Below are 18,033 nucleotides of genomic sequence, written 5' to 3'. Positions count from 1 at the left end.
CATCACGCAGCTGGCAAATGGCAGGCCGGCTCCCGGGGTTACACCACCACATGCTCCCTGTCCCTCAGCTTGTGCCCAGGATGAAGAGAGTGTGAGGTTTCCACAATCCCAGGCTAGACCACACTTGAATAAGCACACGACTCAGCTGGGCCTCAGATTTAGCAGGTCTGGGCAGGGCCTGAGATCCTGCGTTTCTAACAAGCGCCCAGGTGATGCTGGTCCTGCTGCTCCGTGAGCCCTGCTTTGAAGAGAGAGGAGGCTCTGAGGAGCAGAACCCTTACCAGTGGGGCTTGTTCAGATGCTGTTAATGTTAATTAACTGTATGGAATTCCTAGAAGTTTAAGAGGGCCTGTTTTGATTTTGTTTAAAAAGAATAGCAGGTAAAGATAAATATTAAGTATAGTCATTATAAGGCTGCAAGAAGTTGGTCATCAGATATGCTCTTGTTATGTTAGGCAACAAACCATTGACCGAAACAGGGCAGCGTTGGGATCAGAGGGGCTTGCTTGCCCACCCCCAGGTTTCACGTTCAGAGACGTTAGTGCAGACTTTTGAGTGTGTGTTGGTGTCATGTGTGCGTCCTTTTGCACACGCAGGTCTGGACGACTCCACTGGGGGGACCCCCCTCACGCCAGCGGCCCGGATATCTGCCCTCAACATTGTGGGAGACCTGCTGCGGAAAGTGGGGGTAAGACGGCGCTTCCCCAGGGTCCGTGTGGTGTCTTCTGTCTTCAGGAGACTTGAGGGGTGACCTTACCTATTGCTTCCCCTCTGGCAGAGGCTTCATTAGGTGCAGGTGTTACCCTGGCTCTCGTGTCCCTTACAGTCGCTGTGCTTCTATGGGTGTTGTTTCTGACAAACACCCGGGCTGTGACCCTGAGTCACCCTTTGACCCCCGGCTGTATCTTTCTTTCCCTGTACCATTTTCCCTGGCAATTTGGGAGATTCGGATGGTATCTATGATATTTTTTCTTAATTTGAAAAAACTGAGAGACATTTGAAAACTGCCTTCCCTTTTTTTAATTTCTCAGGGAGTTAAAGGGAAAATCTTGAAAGGCTAGGGCAGAGAACATGACCTTATAGGTTTTATGTTAATTCCAGGGAAGGAGTCTTTTGTGCTTAAGAAATCACATAGATATTCTCTGTAGTTATTTTTCTTAGTTTTAAAAATGATGCCTGGAAAGCCGCAGAGTTTAAGTCCTGCCAGTCTGTCATTGACCAGAATGTATGCATTCAGAGTTAATAGAAGCTTGCAGCTCGTTTTCTATGTTTTTCCTTTTGGCTTTTGTTTTTTTTGGATCGCTGTTATATAAGCAGGTTTTTATGTTTAGTTAGAGTATACAGAAGCTCAGGGTGATCTCAGTACCCATTTGGTTTCCAGAGGGTCTGTTTACAGCGAGGCAAGTCCTTCTTCAAACCTCCTGCCACGTGGTGCATGTTTTACAAGGTAGCGGAGAGAGTGAATGATTCCAAAAGTTGATTTCATATTTCTTGTAGGCAGAGTTAAATCATAGGTCGGGTTGGGGACTCTTCTGGAAGCTCCTAAATATCTTAGACTACCAGTTCTACCAGTTGGACATACATTGAATTTGGTGATGGGGTGGAGCACGCTTTGGGATTCTAACACACAACCCAGTTTGACAACCACTGTCTTAAGCTATTATGTGTATGGTCTCTGGTGAGAGGCAAGAGTTCTTGTCTTCAGCTTGAGACAGGAAAGCATATCTCTCTCCAGGCTCTGGAGTCCAAACTTGCTTCCTGCCGGAACTTCGTGTATGATCAGTCCCCAAACCGACCCAGTGGCCCAGCCTCAGGGTGGGGGAGCAAGAACAGAGACGGCGGCGACAGACGGCCAGGCAGCACCAGTGTGCCTCTGGGTGACAAAGGGTCAGTACCTTCTGCTGTTCCTCCTCAGTGTCGGGAGAACCCATCCTCTCCAGCCGGGAGCCTCTGACCCCTGACCCATAGCCATTTTTCAAAGTCGCAGGATTATGTCAATGAGGTATTATCCTCTACTCCATCCCTTAAGACAGAGTTAGGTGGTGTGTGTGCTGGTTTAGGCAAATGACCAAGGAGAGGGTCATTTTTATTACTTGATTCTGCAGCCCCAGCTTCTGGTCATGCTGTGAGAATGTCCTTTGTATAAATCACTCCCTTGTTTAAGACTCAAGCTTCAAACACTGCTCTGCTTCCCCCAAAAGAGGATTTTTTTTTTTAAACCTTTAGAACCTTCAGGAAACTGAATCAGCCAGACTAGATTCCTGAAGCCAGTCACCTGATTGGAAAACACAAATCTGACCTCTAACAGCTTCATTTATTTTCTTGCCTGAAGAAAATCAGTGCAGCTTCCAGATTCTAGAATTCTGTAAGATGCGCCACTATCTCACTGGACCCCAGGCCACGTAAATTTGGGAGCGATCAGTGGCAGACAGAGGACAGGAAATGAAGAATCGTTCTCCCCAGCATGCACATAACTTCCGGACCTTTAGATGTGGGTGTTTTTTTGGAGCGTCTTCTGCAACTGGGCTTTTTGCGTGGCCTTGGGCATGTGAGCCCTAGATAGCCAGTGTCCTTTTCTTCATTTCACAGGAGAGAAAATTGAGACCCAGTGAGACACTGCTCCTGACCTTGATATTCACTCTTATAACTTTGTGGGGCCCCGTGCTAGCCAGTCTATAGCAGCTGTAATGTCCGCCTAATTTGGTTTGCTCTGTCTGAAGGTTGGGAAAACGCCTGGAATTTGGGAAGCCGCCTTCAAATATTTCCTCACCATCGCTGCCGTCAGCCCAGGGTGTAGTCAAGATGTTGCTTTAGGAAATCCACGGAAGCCAAGGCCCCGGTGTCTGTGCAGGAGTCATTTTATCCTCCTTCCCTCTTTAAACTAGGTTTTTGTTTTTTTTTAAGTTAGTTTGAGATATACGAGCAAGCAGTCGCACTAGCCAGTGACGGTGGGGAGTGGGGATCGCCTGTGGCCCCGGGTGGTCGTCCCCAGGAAATGCCATCTCATAACCCCTGGCCTCCTTGTCGGGGTGTTGCCAATGGACAGGGACAAAGCGGACCCTCTGGAAATGGCGACGTGGGTGCTGAGGCTGCTCCATCATTTTCAGCAGACCTGAGTCCTGATTGGTCTTGAGAGGTGTTTTTCATGACCGGGGACACCTATAAAGTGGGGTCTGAGCCCATCTCAGGCTCACTCCGGCCCCCACTTTGCTGGAGCTTCTTCCAGAACAAAATCTCCAGTGCTCTTTGGCACAGCAGGGATCAGTGCACTGAAATCACATCTAGGGGTGAAGAACAGAACAGGCATGTACCTTTTATTTAAACTGTGGTGTGGTGTACCTCTGAGACGTTTTAATCTGCCTCTCACTGAGTCTTTTAGAGGCATGCTTGAGTTTCAGAGTACGTTTTGTGGGACCAGGTCAGTGGAAACTCTGTGTCCTCTTTAGACCAATCCTGGCTGTAAGTTGTCCTGAGCCCCTCTGTCCTGGCCTGGGGGTGACCTCTGCTTCAGGACCCTTAGGGTCTCTGGGGTGTGATGGCCTTGGTAATGCAGCCCCTAAGAACAGGACTTCATTCAAAGCCTTGGTGAAATAATTGGGGTGACCTTCGGATAAGATTAAACCACCAAGACTGTCGGTGGGAGGTTCCTTACTAAAGAAGAAACGAACCCAGGATTTCCACACAGATGGCGTGCAGCTCATCCCTGCTGGTTGTGAACGGCAGTCTCACAATTTGGACGCAAGTAAAAAGAACACATGAATTCCAGCGCGTGCGTGCAGCTTAACGGCCTTCTGTTACTAAGTTATTTTTCCAAAAGAACAGCAAAAATATCCTTGAGTTGAAAACAGAACTTTTCAAATGCTACTGAAATTCAGCAGAGAATTAAACTTGAGTGCCCACTTCGTTGCCCTGGCAACATTCTAACCTATATCGGTAAAAGATGTACTTCTATTTTTTTAAAAGAACAATAAAATCAAGAGAAACTGATTTTCAGCTAGTTTGTGGTGGTCAGTAAATGCTGCTGCCTTTGTGCTTCTGTGTTTGCTATCTGGTGATGAAAAACTTTTGTTTTTTTAACCAAGTGACTATGAAAAAAACTACTTTTTTAAAGATTTCCTTTCGAGTCAGCTTCTTAGAATTGTATTGGGACACATGCGTGTCCTGTTCAGGGTGTTTTCGCATTTGGTCATTCAGTGCGTCCTTGGTTTCTGTAATTCCCCTCTTTTCAGTCTGTTTGATCCCATGGAGTTGGTGTAGGGAATCATATGTATTGAGTGGAAACTTCGCCAGGGACCTCTGTCTAGGACATGCAGGCCAAGGAAGGGACGGGCCCAGGCCTGGGTTTTATGGCCCTCACGCCAAGAACAGTTTTTACATTTTTAAAGGGTGGTTTAATTTTTTTAAAAAAAGACAAAAATGTGACAGAGACCATGATGGAGGCTAAAATACTCAAGTTTCTGGGCCTTTATAGGAAAAGTTTGTCGAGCCCTGCTGGGCGAAGTCTTGTGTTTTAACTCAAACATTCAAGGAACTCACATTCTTCACATTAAATACGTGCTGTTTTGATTGATAAATATGTTCTTCCCGGGCATGGTCCTACTCCCTGGGCCTTGAGCCACCCACCTCCTGTGTGGAGGAGCCCCTCACTCACACTCACTCTGTGTCTCTGCTCTGCTCTTGGCCAGTTGTGGGGTCTCAGACGATTCATCTCACCTCCCTGGGCCTCAGTTTCCCCATTTAATGAAATAATAACCCTGACTTGATAGGGTTGTCATGAGGATTAAATGAGGCCACCCCCCCCACCCCGTCCTCTTTCTCTAGAAAACAACAGAAAAGTCAACTCTATTCTAGTGATTTATAACCTTTTATTAGTGAGGGTGTCCTTAAGTACAGATGGGGTGCATATAAAACAGTGTGACATTCCTGCTCTTAGCCGTTTGAGCGGCGTCTCCTTTTTAATTCACGTGACTACAGAAGGCACTTGGTCTCGGTGAACTGTGTGCATCTGATGTGCGGGAACCGGAGGGAAGAGGAATTTTCAAACCAGGGCCCACCGGGACGATGGAAGAGTCCACAGGGCAGGAAGGGCTGGGGGTGGGGACAGTGGCACCCATCGTGGTGACTTTCTCCCCAATTCATGTAAACTAAGTTGCCAGTGATTAGTTACCATGGATATATTTTTCTAAAAATTCAAAATCTCTGCACAGTTCTCGGCAGAGGGAGTGGGTGTGTCTGTGTCTCTTGTTGGGTTTTTCTCCTTCGGTACATCGTTCCAAACTTAAGTTGATGCCCTGAATGCAGGGTAGTGGTCTTTATATTCATCGTGAGGGGTGTCTGTGATGTTTGGAGTTTGAAAATGGATTTAGACGGTGCTAAGAGGAGTCCACTGGGTTTGGTTCTGTCCTGTTTTGAGCAAGTTGTTCATTCACTGGCTTTGGTTCCGTTGAAGTCTGCATCGCGAGCGTCCGTATCCTCTTCAGAACCGTCTGCGTTTTCAATAACTCTACGTCCTCCAGACCTTCTCGAGGGAACAAAAGAGGTCTCGTTCCCTCGCCTGTGGGTGTTAAGAAAACGCATGTTTCTTTAGTACAGAAATCTCCCTCGAGCTTGGAAGAGATTTTCAGACGGGGCAAAAAACAAACACAAACAAACTCGAATGAGACGCAAATATTCAGGTTGAAGTGAACAAATCCTGACCCATATGGGTGCATTTAATCAGCTGGAATGGGGGCAAAGTAGGTTTTTCAAAGCAGGACCATCTGCTTTAAAAAGTATCTGGCTTGGTCATTTGCTGACCCACAGGATTCTGGTTGGCTGTGGATTTCTGTTTAGAAAAGAAGGAAAAAAGGCAAGTGGGGGTGATGGCCTCATGGGATTATTCCTACACTGTGGAGCAGGGATGAGGGGGACCTGTTGTGTCTGTACCTCCTTGCTTTCAGAAGGAAAAGGGGGCAGGGGTTTAGGTTTTGAATTGTAGGAAGGTGAGAATGACCACCAACCCTTGAGAGGGAAGGAGGTCCCTGCATGGATGCCAAGGGTGCTGTCTGGTTAAAGGCACTGCATTGCTCCGCTTTTATGGAGCAGAATTCTTGTTCTGAGTTCCCCCAGGGCAGGGATCTCGCCTGTTCGGGGCGCCCCATGGCAGGCACTGTGCAAGGCATAGAACGGGTGCTCAATGAATATTTGTCAGAAAAACATTAGACATGTTAATCCAGGGTGTCTTTTAGCCCTAGCTGGTGGGACACCCCTTTCTCTCTGTCCTTTCTGCACCCATCTCCTCTCCTCCGTGCTCTGGATGCCCTTTTCCCACAGGGCCTGCCCTGGTCACCTGAAGTAAGGCTTTGCATAGGAGGGCAGGGCAGGCAGGAGGAGGAAAAATCAGACCCGCCTGTACTTAACCTCCACTGTTTGGAAGGAAAGTTTGCCTTCTTTTCAGCGACCACAACAAATAATGTTGTGTGTTGGGCTCCAGCCATCTGACCCTGTTTGACAGGTCTTCACTCATTTTAGGATGTCTAAGAAGAAAGCAAGTTTTTTGCAACAAAAACGACCTGCTTCGCCACACAAAGTATGGACAGAAAAGCCACGAGGGTGAGCCCATCCCAGTGAACCCAGCTCGTCAGTTCTTTAGTCAAAGGGGGCAACTCAGGTAAGACAGGAGGCATAAGCAAGGCCCAGAGATTTCCTGATCGCTGACATGGGGCTTCCCAGCACGAGCCTTCTGGAGTCCAAGGGTGGGAGGAACCCGGGCTGGTAAAACCCTCTGGGGACGGTGGATGGTACTTCCCAAGGGGCAGTGATCAAGAATAAATACTTAGTAGCTACTGCCGACTAAAGACCTGGGTCAGCCTCACTCCCATCAGAGGGAAGCTTCTAGGCCTCCAGCCCCTTTTATTTATTTATTTCTTTTTGGCCGCACCTCAAAGGCAGAACTTCCCCAACCAGGGATTGAACTTGTGCCCCCTGCAGTGGAAGCACAGAGTCCTAACCACTGGACCACCAGGGAAGTCCTCCAGCTCCTTTGGAACTAACTTTCTATCACTCAGTCTCTAGAGGTTCTTTGAAAGTCTCTTCCTTCTTTAGCACTGTGTTCTCCAAGAACTCGGGACAGAGTAGGGTCCCGGCGTGCAGGGCTCAGCCGCCATCCACACAGCTCTCCTCCGTGTCTAACCCTCCAGGTTCAAAACTGGATGGGATGGCCTGGAGCTGGAGACAGTGGCTCAGGCTCCCTTTGTGTCTCCGAAGAGTCTGCATTTGCTAATTAGAGGAGTTTAACTGATTAATGCGCTCCCTTGATCTAAGAAGTAAATCAGTCGCGCCTGGGTCCCTGTAAGCCCCCTGCGTGGGCACCAGTCCTGAAGCCGGTCTGTTCTGGTTCAGGGGCCTTTCTTGAAGGAACTGGCTTCAAATCCTAGGCAAAGGTTGACACTGGCTATATCTGTCACAGGAAGTAAAGGACCCCTCTAAAATTTTCTTAAAGGGTTTGATCCTGGAGAACTTGGATTCTATTCATGGACTCAGAAACGTATCTAAGGTACTCTTGGCATCCCAGGGATCGGCACAAGAGCGTAAGCACCTGCTGCTTTGCAAGGACTCAGTTTCCATCGACGGGTGGGTCCTACACCCCAGCCAACCCTAGACTCCAGCTTATCCCGTGATCGGGATGCGCTGGCAGAAAAACTACTCAAAAGCCGTGTCTTGGAGGTGTGATGCTCCTGCCTAAAACTCCTGCCGAGACCTCATCCAGCTTTAAGTATTTGGGTAGCGACAGCAAGGCGGGATTCTCCAAGAGAGAAGACAGACACAAGGCAGGGCTGGCTGGGTCTCTCGAGGAGGAGGTGAAAGCCAGGCCCCAGGTGCCTCACTTCATGTGTGAGGACACTGTCAGGATCCCAGAGAAGTCGCGGCCTCTCAACCCTGTCTTTTGAAGGCCCCGTGCGCTCCCTGAGTCTTGGGTTTCCATCCCCAGTCCGTGAACATGTGCCCATGAGACCTCCAATAAAGGATCTGCCTGGACCGCGCCCGGCCCTGTGGTGGCCGCTGTGGCCCTCGTGCACTGAAGATGCAGTTAGCAGCTGGCCCTTGCTCAAGCCCCACGCCACCCCAGTGAGACATCGGGGTGAGAGCTCGTTTCCCTCGCACGCGTGTGTGGAAACCCCACCTTGGGGGGCACATTGCTGGGCTGTGGCCGCCGTGACCCTGTGCTTTGCTAATTCTGACTTGTGAACCAGACCAACCGGATAGAAGCCGTTCTCCAGGATGGTACCCAGACAGTGGAGCTGGCATATCTGCTCAGCGTGGTGTCTGAGCCAGACGAGGGAGTACGGCACAGCCATGGCCTCTTCATTATTAGGGGCCTGTCACACAGGTAAGAGCCATCCAAGCCACACGCAGCCTCTAAACCCTCAGCACGCGGCGACAGGCCATGTGCCACGTCACACGCCAAAGCGGGAGGGAGGAAGGAAGGAAGGAAAATGGGTAAAGCGATGAGGTCTTCTTGTGTTGATGTTGGTTTTGAAGAAAGACTAAAAGACTGAAGTTTTGAACTAAGATATCTAGGCCTTCAGATTTTGTAGGAATCCCGGGAATTTGCGAGGGCCACAAAAGGGGGGCGGGGGGGGGCAGGCTGGCAGAAAGGAAATGGAAACCAAGAGCCACAGACATGAGCCGCGAAGCTGCAGGCATGATACCTGGTGAGTCATTGCGGAGTTTCCTGGGGGAGGGGGCCTCTGAAACAGAGAGAGAGAGTCCCCGGTGGTTACCATCCTCCCATTCAAGTGCAATTTTAATCATCAATGCATTTGCTTCAATTAAATAATTAAAGGCACCTTTAAGTCACCCTTACGGTGGAGCACCTGAAGCCACGAGATCTCAGAGAGCCTGGCACACAAAAGGACTAGCCTTTTTTTCCCCCAATTAAAAAGCAAATTTCTGTCCTTCAGAACTTCTCTGAAGAACTCAGGTGGCTTCCTCCCATTCTGCATATCTGTTCAGGAACGTAATGGAATCTGAGTAAGCTAGTCCAAAATAGCCTTGTGGGAACAGAACCTGAACAGACCTGGGCAAGGAGCCCACAGCAGCCTCGCGTTTTAGTATCATTACTCCGTCCGTTGCCTTTTATGCCCATAGCAAGACAGTAGAGGTGGGCACCCTGGGCGGCTCCTGTGGAGATGCCTGGTGGTGTCAGGAGTGATAGGTGCGTTGTTCGGGCTCTAAGCAGGGCTTGTGTTGAGATTTACCTGCCTGGTAAAACTGTGTGAAACTTGCTCTATAATTTCTTGCTCGCTGAGGAGCTGGCTAGGCTTGCCCACCTCACTCAAGGCTCTAGTGCTTGATTTTGTGCTTTTGTACATCTAGAGGACTCAGAGAAGGTGGAAAAGGTAGGACCCGTCTTCCACTTGTATGTTGTGGGCGTGTTCATATTAACTGTAAAAAATGGTTAGTCCGATGCCAGCCTGTACAGCCCAAGAAGGGTCGTTGTCTGGGGCAGAACCCATAGAGGGTGGTCGGCATGTGCTGCAAGAATCATCGGTCCCAAGAAAGGGAGCAGGGACAACAAAAGGGTGAGAGAGCTGGGGTGGCTGACTGCTCTCCCACTGCTCAGCCCGCCTCCGAGGAAGGGCAGCATCCAGTCAGCAGCCGAGCAAGTGCTGGGGGGTCCAGCCGTGGGGACGCACCACCCCTCACCTTGCACGGGCAGGGGGCTCCTTCCCAAATCCCTGTGCTCCGAGCCAGTTGCTCTCTTTCCCCTCCTGAAAGGGGTTTGGGCTTTCCCCTTGTCTCGTGCAGTGGTTCTCAGAGTCTGGAGTCGAGATGCCAGGTGATTGCAGAGGGTTCCTAGGTATGCCCTTGGACTGCTGAAGTGCACAGTGAGAAAGGTATTCCCTTTTCCACTCTTAAATACATCTGATTATGTCAGAAAATCTGTTTGGTCCTAATGTCTTGTCATTCCCTTTCTAACTGAGAAGTCTGCCTTCAGGTCATAGTCATCAATTTGTGGCCACAATAGCTAGAATTCACTATTGTTTAGTTTTCACTGTTTCAACTTCATTGTGACCTGTTGATGCAAGGCATGCTGGTTTAACAGTACAGGGGTGGTAGGTTTCATTTGTAAATAGACATATGTATGATTAAATAGTTAATTTCAAAGAAAACATCAAGTCAACAGAAGTACAGGTGGTAAGGCAAAATGGCAAAGGTGGTACGAGAATGCCTGAGGTTGGAGAAACATCACCTCTGACTCAACAATTGAAGGTTTATTCTGTGCCCAGCACTATCCCAGACACTGGGGACGAGTAAGCAGACAAAGCCTCTGTGTTCGTGGGCTCGCAGGCCAAGAGTGAGGACAGACTGTGTACGAGATAAGTAAAAGAAATAGCAAGTTCCATGATGACAAGTGGGTAAGAGAGAGGAGAACGGTAAAGAGTAAGGTAGGAAATTCTAGTAACATGGGTGAGTGAACACCTGCAGGCAGGGAAGGAGGGGCCAGCTAGTGCAGCAAGCTGGGGGAGGGGCATTCCAGGCAGAGAGAGCAGCCAGTGCAAGGGCCTTGAGGCAGTGTAGGAAGCGGTGGAGGTGGAGGGGTAATTTAGGAGGCAGAGTACAGAGATCACGTAGGGCCTAGTGGAACTAACCATTGTGAAGATGTTACTTTGGCTGTGAGTGAGGTGGAGCCCCCATAGAGGGCTTCAAGCAAAGGAGGGACGTGATCCAGCTCCATTTCTGTGTTGAGAACAGACTATAAGGGGCCAGCATGGATGCAGAGAGGCCCACAAGGAGGCTGAGAAAGTTGTCTAGGTGGGAGGAGAGGGTAGCTTGGACCAGGGTGGCAAGCAGTGGTTCGATTCTGGACGTAGAGTATTTTTTAAGGGAGAGTTGACCAGATTTCCCAACAGAGTGGATGCAGGGTGTAAAGGAGAGAGAAGAATAAAGAATGAGCACAAGGTTTGTGGCCTGGATTAATGGCAACTTTCAGCTGCGGAGGATTGTGAGAAGAGCTGGTTTTGGTGTGAAGGGGTTCAGTCAGGGCCCAGGTTGGGGTATGTTTAGGTGTGAACTGCCTGTTAGGCATTGAATGGGAATGTCAAGGAAGTCTGGAATCCCAGGAAGTCTGGGCTGGAGATAAACTAGGAAGTCACTAGCTACAGATGGAACTTTGAAGCCACCAGGCTGGTTCAGATCACCTAAGGAATGAGCAGCAGTAGGGGTGGAGAGAGGACCGGGATGGCGCCCTGGGCAGACCAACAGCAACTGGGCTTTGAGATGAGGTACCAGCAGAAGAGGTGAAACACGGCCAGAAAGGTAGGAAGGATACCAGGTGAGGGTGGTATCTGGGAGGCCCAGTAAAGAGGAGTGATGGGCTATAGCATATGCTGCTGAGTCAGGTGAGGACTGAGGACTGACCACTGAGTTAGAGTTTTGTGGTAACAGCAGGGAAGGGGGATTAGGTTTGTTCACCTAATGGAATGACTCAGTGAGAGAGAACATACCACAAGGGAGAAGGGTAGGACTTTCAGGAACAACGTCCTCAGTTAAACAAGATGGGGGGTGGGTCTGATGGTGGGGTGGACCTCAGTTGGTGCTGGACAGTTGAGCACAGAAATGGGAAAAAACAGAGGAAATGAGCATAGATGTAGGGAGGTGTGTCGATAGGGAAGTGGGGGCTTGTCTGTACTTCATGATAGTTTCCATTTTTCCATTAAACAGGAAGTAAAGTCATCAGCTGAGTGAGGATGACAGGGATAGTAAGTTTAGGGAGAGTGAAAAGCAGATGCCTAAGTGGGGAGGGCTGAGAGGATGGGGGAGGGTGAGAGGAGGCGGGGACTTAGAGGAAGGGGAGGCCAAAGTCCAGGCAGCACTAAGTGAGGTCGGCTTGGTTCCGCCACTTAGAGTTTCCAGCGGAAGTGGCAGCACACCTGTTTGCTTTTCCACACTGCTTTGAGCTGCAGAAGGTTGGCAGTTGGGCTTAATTTGGCTTGTGTTTTAACCAAGTCAGCACAACACAGCAGGAGGGGAGACCAGAGTGTGGAGGATGTGGGAGAGGCCGACCATAACCATGGAGTCGGTGGGGCTGCGAGAGGATGAGCTGAGGGGTTGGAGACCCCGGCGGAGACAGAGGGAGTGAGCTAAAGAAACGTGGTGGCAGGCAGATGATGGGTGCTTGATGGTCACATTAGGGCTGAGAGTTACTGGGAATGCCCGGGGAGTGGCAGGGTCCTGGAGGAGAGAAGGTCGTGGACTTGAGAGGCTGGATCACCCACCTGCTGTGGGGTGTGAGCGAGTGTGATGGGAAGCACGGAGCTCAAACCTTCAGGGAACCAGGTGGACAAGGGGATGGGAAGGAGCCCTGAGGAGCGGGGGAGCATCCACCCCCTTCAGGCTCGGAGGTTCAGGGGTGTGGGAGAGAAAACAACCGCAGTCCACTTACGGCAGAGGGTCTCAACTGTGGGTGCTGGCCCCCCCGGGGGACGCTGGGGGAAGTGCCACTGCATCTAGTGGCTGGAGGCCAAGGATGCTGCTTAACATCCTACAGTGCACAGGGCAGCCCGTGATAAAGAATTATTCAGCCCTGAATGGCAGTAGTGCAGAGAAACGCCGAGTCAGGGAAAGGTGGGGAAGAGAAAGTCCAGAAAAGAGGTTAGGGGAGAAGGGATTCTGCAGCTGTTGATGACACAGCGAAGAAAGGTCTCAGGAGATGGAGGTACTGCCGCCTCCTCCTCCTCACCTGGAGGATGGGATGGGAGCGGTTGTTAGGACAGAAGGGGTGCTGCTCAGAGGGAGGGCCCCTGTGATCTGGGCCCCGCCCACGTCCAGCACACGATGGTGCTGCATACGTGATGCTGAGCCGGAAAGCCACGAGGGCTTTGGGGAAAGGGGCTCTGAGCCACTGTGGAGGCTTCAGGCCGACCCGTGCAGCCAGCCCATGAGATGAGGCCCCTGGGGCTGGTCCCTCACCTGAGCTTGCTCTTGAGCGCCGTCACCTCGCGGCCCATGGCCTCGTTGCTCTCTGTGGCCTCATCCAGCTCCCGCTGCAGCTTCCTGCGGTTGGCGTTGATGCGCTGGGACTCTTCCTCCGCCTCCTCCAGCTGCCTCTTGAGTTGCTTGACCCTCGTGTTTCCTTTCTCAGCCTGTCAAGGAGAGGCCCGAGGGTCAGGGGGGTCTGTGGCAGGGCTTGTGGGGCTGGGAGGGGGCGGGGCAGGGTTACCTGCTCCTTGTACTGCTCTGCCATTTTGCGCTCGTCTTCCACCTGCAGCAGGGCCTCCTTCAGCTTCTTGTCCTTCTGCTTCAGCGACTTGGTGGCCGCCTGTTTCTCTCTGCACACACAGGGGGAGTGGGGATGTTTCGGATGGGGAGGGCCTCCCTAGCAGTCGGTGTGTAAACCAGACCAGCATGGCCCACGGTGGGCACTTTTCCTGAGCCCAAATCAGGGCTCATCCTGAGAATAATGTTCGTCCATGAAAAGGAATGAAGTGCTGACGTCGGCTACAGCATGGGGGAGCCTTGCAAACATGCTCCGTGAAAGAAGCCAGTCACAAAAGGCCTCGTGATGTATGATCCCACTTGACGAAATGTCCAGAATAGACAACAGAGACAGAAATTAAATCAGTGGTTGGCTGGGGATGGGAAATAGACGGTGATGGTTAAGGATACAGGGCTGCTTATTGGTGATGACAGCGTTCTGCAGTTGACTTTGGTGAGCGTGTGCCTATGAATTGTACACTGAAAGCCACTGAACTGTACACTTTAAATGTGTGAACTGTGTGGTTTGTGAGTTATCCGTAAAGCCACCACCGAAAGCAAAAACAGTGCAAGGATCCCGACCCTATCTGATGGTCATGAATGTGCTGTGACCTTACAGCTCAGGGACCGTGCTTAAGTGAGAAGCCTTCCCATGTGTCTGTGGGCTGATGATTTGGATGTTTTGTGTACCCATTAATGTGACATCCTGCAGACACAACGTTAGGCAAAGTGACATGAGCTCCTGGGAAGTCTGGCTGACATCACTGAAGAGTCATGCTGCTTAGAGCAGCTAATGTCTCAGAGGCTTACTCCAGGCCAGGCTAGGGCACAGCACCTTCCTATGTTCTCACTCAGTTCTCCCAACACAGCTGCAGCGCAGGTACCACTGAGCTGATTTCTCAGCCAGAAATGATGCCCAGAGAGGCTGACTGACCCCCGACATCCCCGCCACTCACTGGCAAGCCGGCTGTCGTTCGGGCACTGGTCCCACCGTACCTGGCCTCCTGCTCGACCTGCTCCTCTAGTTGTGCGATCTTGGCCTCCAGAGCCGCAATGGTGGACTTGAACTTGGACTTGACTGCCCCCTCCATCTCCTGCAGCTTGCTCCGCAGCTCCTTGTTCTGGCGCTCAAGCTGCTGCCGCGCACTTTCATTCTTCTGGGCCGTGCTGCGCTCCGTGGCCAGCTCATTGTTGAGCTGCTCGGCCTGGGGAGGAGGGTGAAGGTCACCAGGTGGAGGGCTTGGGAAGTGCCAGACGGTGCACTGAGATGAACGGCTCCCCCCGCCCCGCAGCCCCCAGCCTTCGTTGGCCTCTGCGCAGGTCCCTGGAGCTGGAGCACCCAGAAGCCCTCCTCCTTCCCCTCCAGCAGCCAGCTCTTTCTTGGCCATCCTTGAAGACCCAGCTCAAGAGGCAGCTCTTCCAGGAAAAGCATCCCGGTGCCACCCAGGCGCCCAGGTCACACGATGGGTCCCCAGCGCCCATCATGGAGCTGGCGCTCAGTGACGTCACTGAGTGCTCACTGTTGTAAGGTGGGGGCTGAGGAAAGAGCAGGAAGGAGACCGCCAAGGCCCTTGTGGGTGAGCATCGTCTACTGGAGGGAGCCACCAAAGGAGGTGCTGCAGGCGGGGTGCTGGTGTGACCGGAAGGGGAGGGAGTGGACGCTCGGGAGCAGACGTGCTGGGTCCCTACTCTCCCGCCTTCGCATTCTCGTCCACCCCCACCGGGGCCTGGCACACAGGAGCCTGTCCTGAAGCCGTGTGAGGCTTGGGACGGGGCGGATCTGAGGCATGTGCTGCCCTGCTCCTGGCCGCCCCGGCCTCACCTGCTGTGTGGCCTTCCGGACTCGGTCACTCATGGCCTCCATGTTGCCTTGCTCTTCCTCCAGCTCCTCCTCCAGCTGCGAGATGCGGGCTTCCAGGCGGCGCTTCTCGTCCTGCAGCGCGTTCCTAAGGGAAAGGCAGTCGCTCTGGGGCCTCTAGCCTCCACTCAGAGGCTTAGAGAGCTTCCTCTCTTGGAGAAGCGATGCCTCAGGGTTGCCGCCTTTTATAACTGAGGTTCAGAGAGGCTTAGAGGCTTGTCCAAAGGTACATAGCAGGAAGTGGGGAGCCAATTGGTGTCAGCAAAGCCAGGCCTGGGATGAGGATCAATTCCCTCCTCCCCGACGTCCCCAGATTCCCTGTCCCCGCCATGCCGAATGAGTGAAACTGGCTACACCCTCAAATAGGGTGGAGAACCCCATGACCCCTGTCATAAGCTCAGCTGAACGTTCTATCATTTTCAGCATTAAATGGGGTCCAGGAGACTCTCCTCTGACTGCCTCTCCCTCATCATCTGAGTCTAGGGACCCCCTTCTCCCCATGAGGCTCATACCTTCCAGACACGCTGCTGGCCAGTTCCTCAGCCAGCTCCTCCTTCTCCAGGTCTGCCTGCTTGCGAGCCCTCTCGGCCGCGGCTAGATCCTGGACGGTGGCAGGTGGGGAGCAAGGAAACCTGCTGTCTGCCCGGAAAGGGCTGAGCCCACCCGAGAATCCACCCCGTTCCTGTCACCTGGCCCCCAGCCGTCTCTAAAATGGCTCGGCCTCCTCTGAGTTCAGGGGGAGGCCTGCAGATCCATCAGGGAGGAAACCCTGTGTCTTTCCCCACCCTCGCTATGGGGCCCACCCGTGTGGAATGCTGGACGAGGGTGCACAAGCTGGGGGTGCCCGGGGCTGCTATCACGGCATCCCCATCAGGGCTCTCGCAGCGAGAAGAAGCCTTTACCTCCTGTAGCTGCATGAGGTCTGCCTCCAAGCTCTTGGCCTTCTTCTCATTCTCTTTGGCCGTGGCAAAGATCTCATCCCGGGAGTTGCGGGCGTCTTCCAGCTCTCTCTGGAAGTCCTTCATCTGAGCCTGCGTGGTCAACAGGCGGGACCAGCTAAGAGGTCCTTACCCACCGAGTCCTGCTGCCCAAATTACCTTTCTGTGCCGACCCTAGGATTTCCCACGATTGACTGCAGAGCCCTCAGCCTCACGTGGCCAGGTGGCTGCCTGGGGCACGGTTCTGGATGGGCTCCGCAGACCTAAGAAGCGGTGCTGAGATCTGGGGGCCGCAGCCAAATGCCTGATGTTGCCCCCCCAAATGTTGCCCCCCCTTGATTGTTTCCCCAGGGCAGGAAACAGCCCCCAAAGCTAAAGGGTGATGGAAAAGCACCAGGTGACCAGGCACTGGCGACAGAGGGAGGCCTGTGTCCTCCCACTGCTGCTGACCTGGCTTCCCCCGCGCGCCCGGCCCTTGGGGCGTCACCCACCTGCAGTTTTCGCAGCTGCTTGATAGCTTCCTCTCTCCCCTTGATGGCCGAGTCGGCCTGCAGCTCCAGGTCCTTCAGGTCCCCTTCCAGCTTCTTCTTGGCCGCCACCGCCAGGGCACGTTGCTTTCTCTCGTCTTCCAGTTCCGTCTCGTACTCGTGAAGCTGAGCAAGGAGAGAGACGTGCGCTGCCGGGCAAGGCCGCCCCTAGGATCCCTTCCCAGCGCCCAGGTTTGCATAACCACCTGCAAGGTGGGTTTCTCATCCCCAGGTCAAAGGTGAGAGATCAGAGTCTCCATGAAGCCAGGAAGTGGAGGTGGGAGGAAGGAAGCAGGCCGCCCCACCTCCCCTTCCCCCCTTTCCTTCCTCCTCACAGATTACCTGCCTCTGGAGCTGCCTCCTCTTTTCTTCATTCTGCTCATCCCGGGCCTGGAGATCCCGCTCGAACTGGCCCTTCAGGGCCTGCATGTTGACCTCCAGCCTCAGCTTGGCATCTTCTGTCGCCTGCAGCTCATCCTCGAGCTCTTCCAGCTGGGTCTTCATCTCCTCCATCTGGGTTTCCAGGGCTCGCTTGGACTTCTCCAGCTCATGGACCTTTTACGTAAGGGTTGACGTCATGAAGATGGTCGGGCAGCCCCCAGGGACAGCTCATCAAGGTCAGGGAGATGGCTTTTGCCACTCTCAAGATGCATGACCAGGAGTCCAGACCAGAGCCATCCTCTCGGAACCCTTGACTCAGAACCCACCCCCAAATGCAGTTCTCAACCAGGCCCCTTCTTTGCATCAGCCTGAGGGACTCCTTCCAATTCCTGAGTATTCCTTAGCATGAAGGAGGCATGGAGCCCCCTCCTTCCCCCGTGGACTGATAAATAGCACAGAGAGTGGGTGGGTGAAACGTAGACAAGCAAAGATGATGAAGAGCCACTTACGTTCTTGCCCACGTCGTCCTTGGAGCTAACCAGATCCTCCATCTCAGCTTTGAGCATTTTGTTGGTCCTCTCAAGCTCCTCTTTGGCTTCTAAGGCCTCCTCAAGGGCCCGTGCCAGCGACAGGGCCTTGGTTTCCTTCTCCCTGGCTTCTGCCTCGGCTCTGTCCCTTTCATCCGCATATTTGGAAGAGATGTTTTTCTCCTCAGCCAACAACTGCAACACAGCAGAAGACCCAGAGGTGAGCTCTAGGCATGCCTGAGGGTCGGCTGCATTGAACTGCAAATATGGGGAAGAAGCCTTGTGTCCTGGTGCAGGTGGAAGGAAGTCAGGTGTCTAAGCAAACAGTTTATAATAAGACTGCTCCCCGACTTCGAGGTCAACCTTCTGCAGAGCCAGCATCCGCTGAATCTCTGTGCTTGGAAGTCACTGACGCTGCCCATGTTGGTTAGAATGTGCTGTGACCGAGGTCAGGGTGACATTTAATCCTCCCAGAGTCCAATTATTCTTTTGTTTCATGGCCACAGTCGCTCGCTCACAAGAGTAGCCTATGAGCCGCGGTAGGGCAATGGTGAGTGGTGGAT

At 52.5% G+C, this 18,033-nt stretch overlaps 2 protein-coding genes across 3 annotated transcripts in view; one reads left to right on the top strand and one right to left on the bottom strand.

The window, feature by feature from the left end:
- Positions 1-3,987, top strand: part of NDE1 (nudE neurodevelopment protein 1) — a 35,190-nt gene extending 31,203 nt beyond the window's left edge. Inside the window, exons 7-9 of the mRNA XM_082669752.1 lie at positions 597-688; positions 1,736-1,887; positions 2,721-3,987. Coding sequence (XP_082525878.1) covers positions 597-688; positions 1,736-1,887; positions 2,721-2,814 — 338 coding nt within the window. The 3' untranslated portion in view covers positions 2,815-3,987. The remainder of the gene's footprint in view (positions 1-596; positions 689-1,735; positions 1,888-2,720) is intronic.
- Positions 3,988-4,851: 864 nt separating this feature from the next.
- The window catches only part of MYH11 (myosin heavy chain 11), a 128,324-nt gene continuing 115,142 nt past the window's right edge, over positions 4,852-18,033 (bottom strand). Inside the window, exons 32-42 of one of the 2 annotated variants that reach the window (XM_082669751.1) lie at positions 17,453-17,665; positions 16,905-17,117; positions 16,527-16,688; positions 16,000-16,128; positions 15,610-15,698; positions 15,062-15,185; positions 14,236-14,444; positions 13,205-13,313; positions 12,955-13,127; positions 8,691-8,729; positions 5,429-5,554 (exon numbers count right to left, since the gene is read on the bottom strand). In XM_082669751.1, coding sequence (XP_082525877.1) covers positions 8,699-8,729; positions 12,955-13,127; positions 13,205-13,313; positions 14,236-14,444; positions 15,062-15,185; positions 15,610-15,698; positions 16,000-16,128; positions 16,527-16,688; positions 16,905-17,117; positions 17,453-17,665 — 1,452 coding nt within the window. In that variant the 3' untranslated portion in view covers positions 5,429-5,554; positions 8,691-8,698. Of the gene's footprint in view, positions 5,555-8,690; positions 8,730-12,954; positions 13,128-13,204; positions 13,314-14,235; positions 14,445-15,061; positions 15,186-15,609; positions 15,699-15,999; positions 16,129-16,526; positions 16,689-16,904; positions 17,118-17,452; positions 17,666-18,033 lie in introns of both variants that reach the window. The other variant, XM_082669750.1, reaches the window with a different exon arrangement.

The sequence above is a fragment of the Grampus griseus genome, assembly GCF_964374135.1.
Source record: "Grampus griseus genome assembly, chromosome: 14".
NCBI lineage: Eukaryota > Metazoa > Chordata > Mammalia > Artiodactyla > Delphinidae > Grampus > Grampus griseus.
This window is presented reverse-complemented; position numbering and strand designations above follow the sequence as displayed.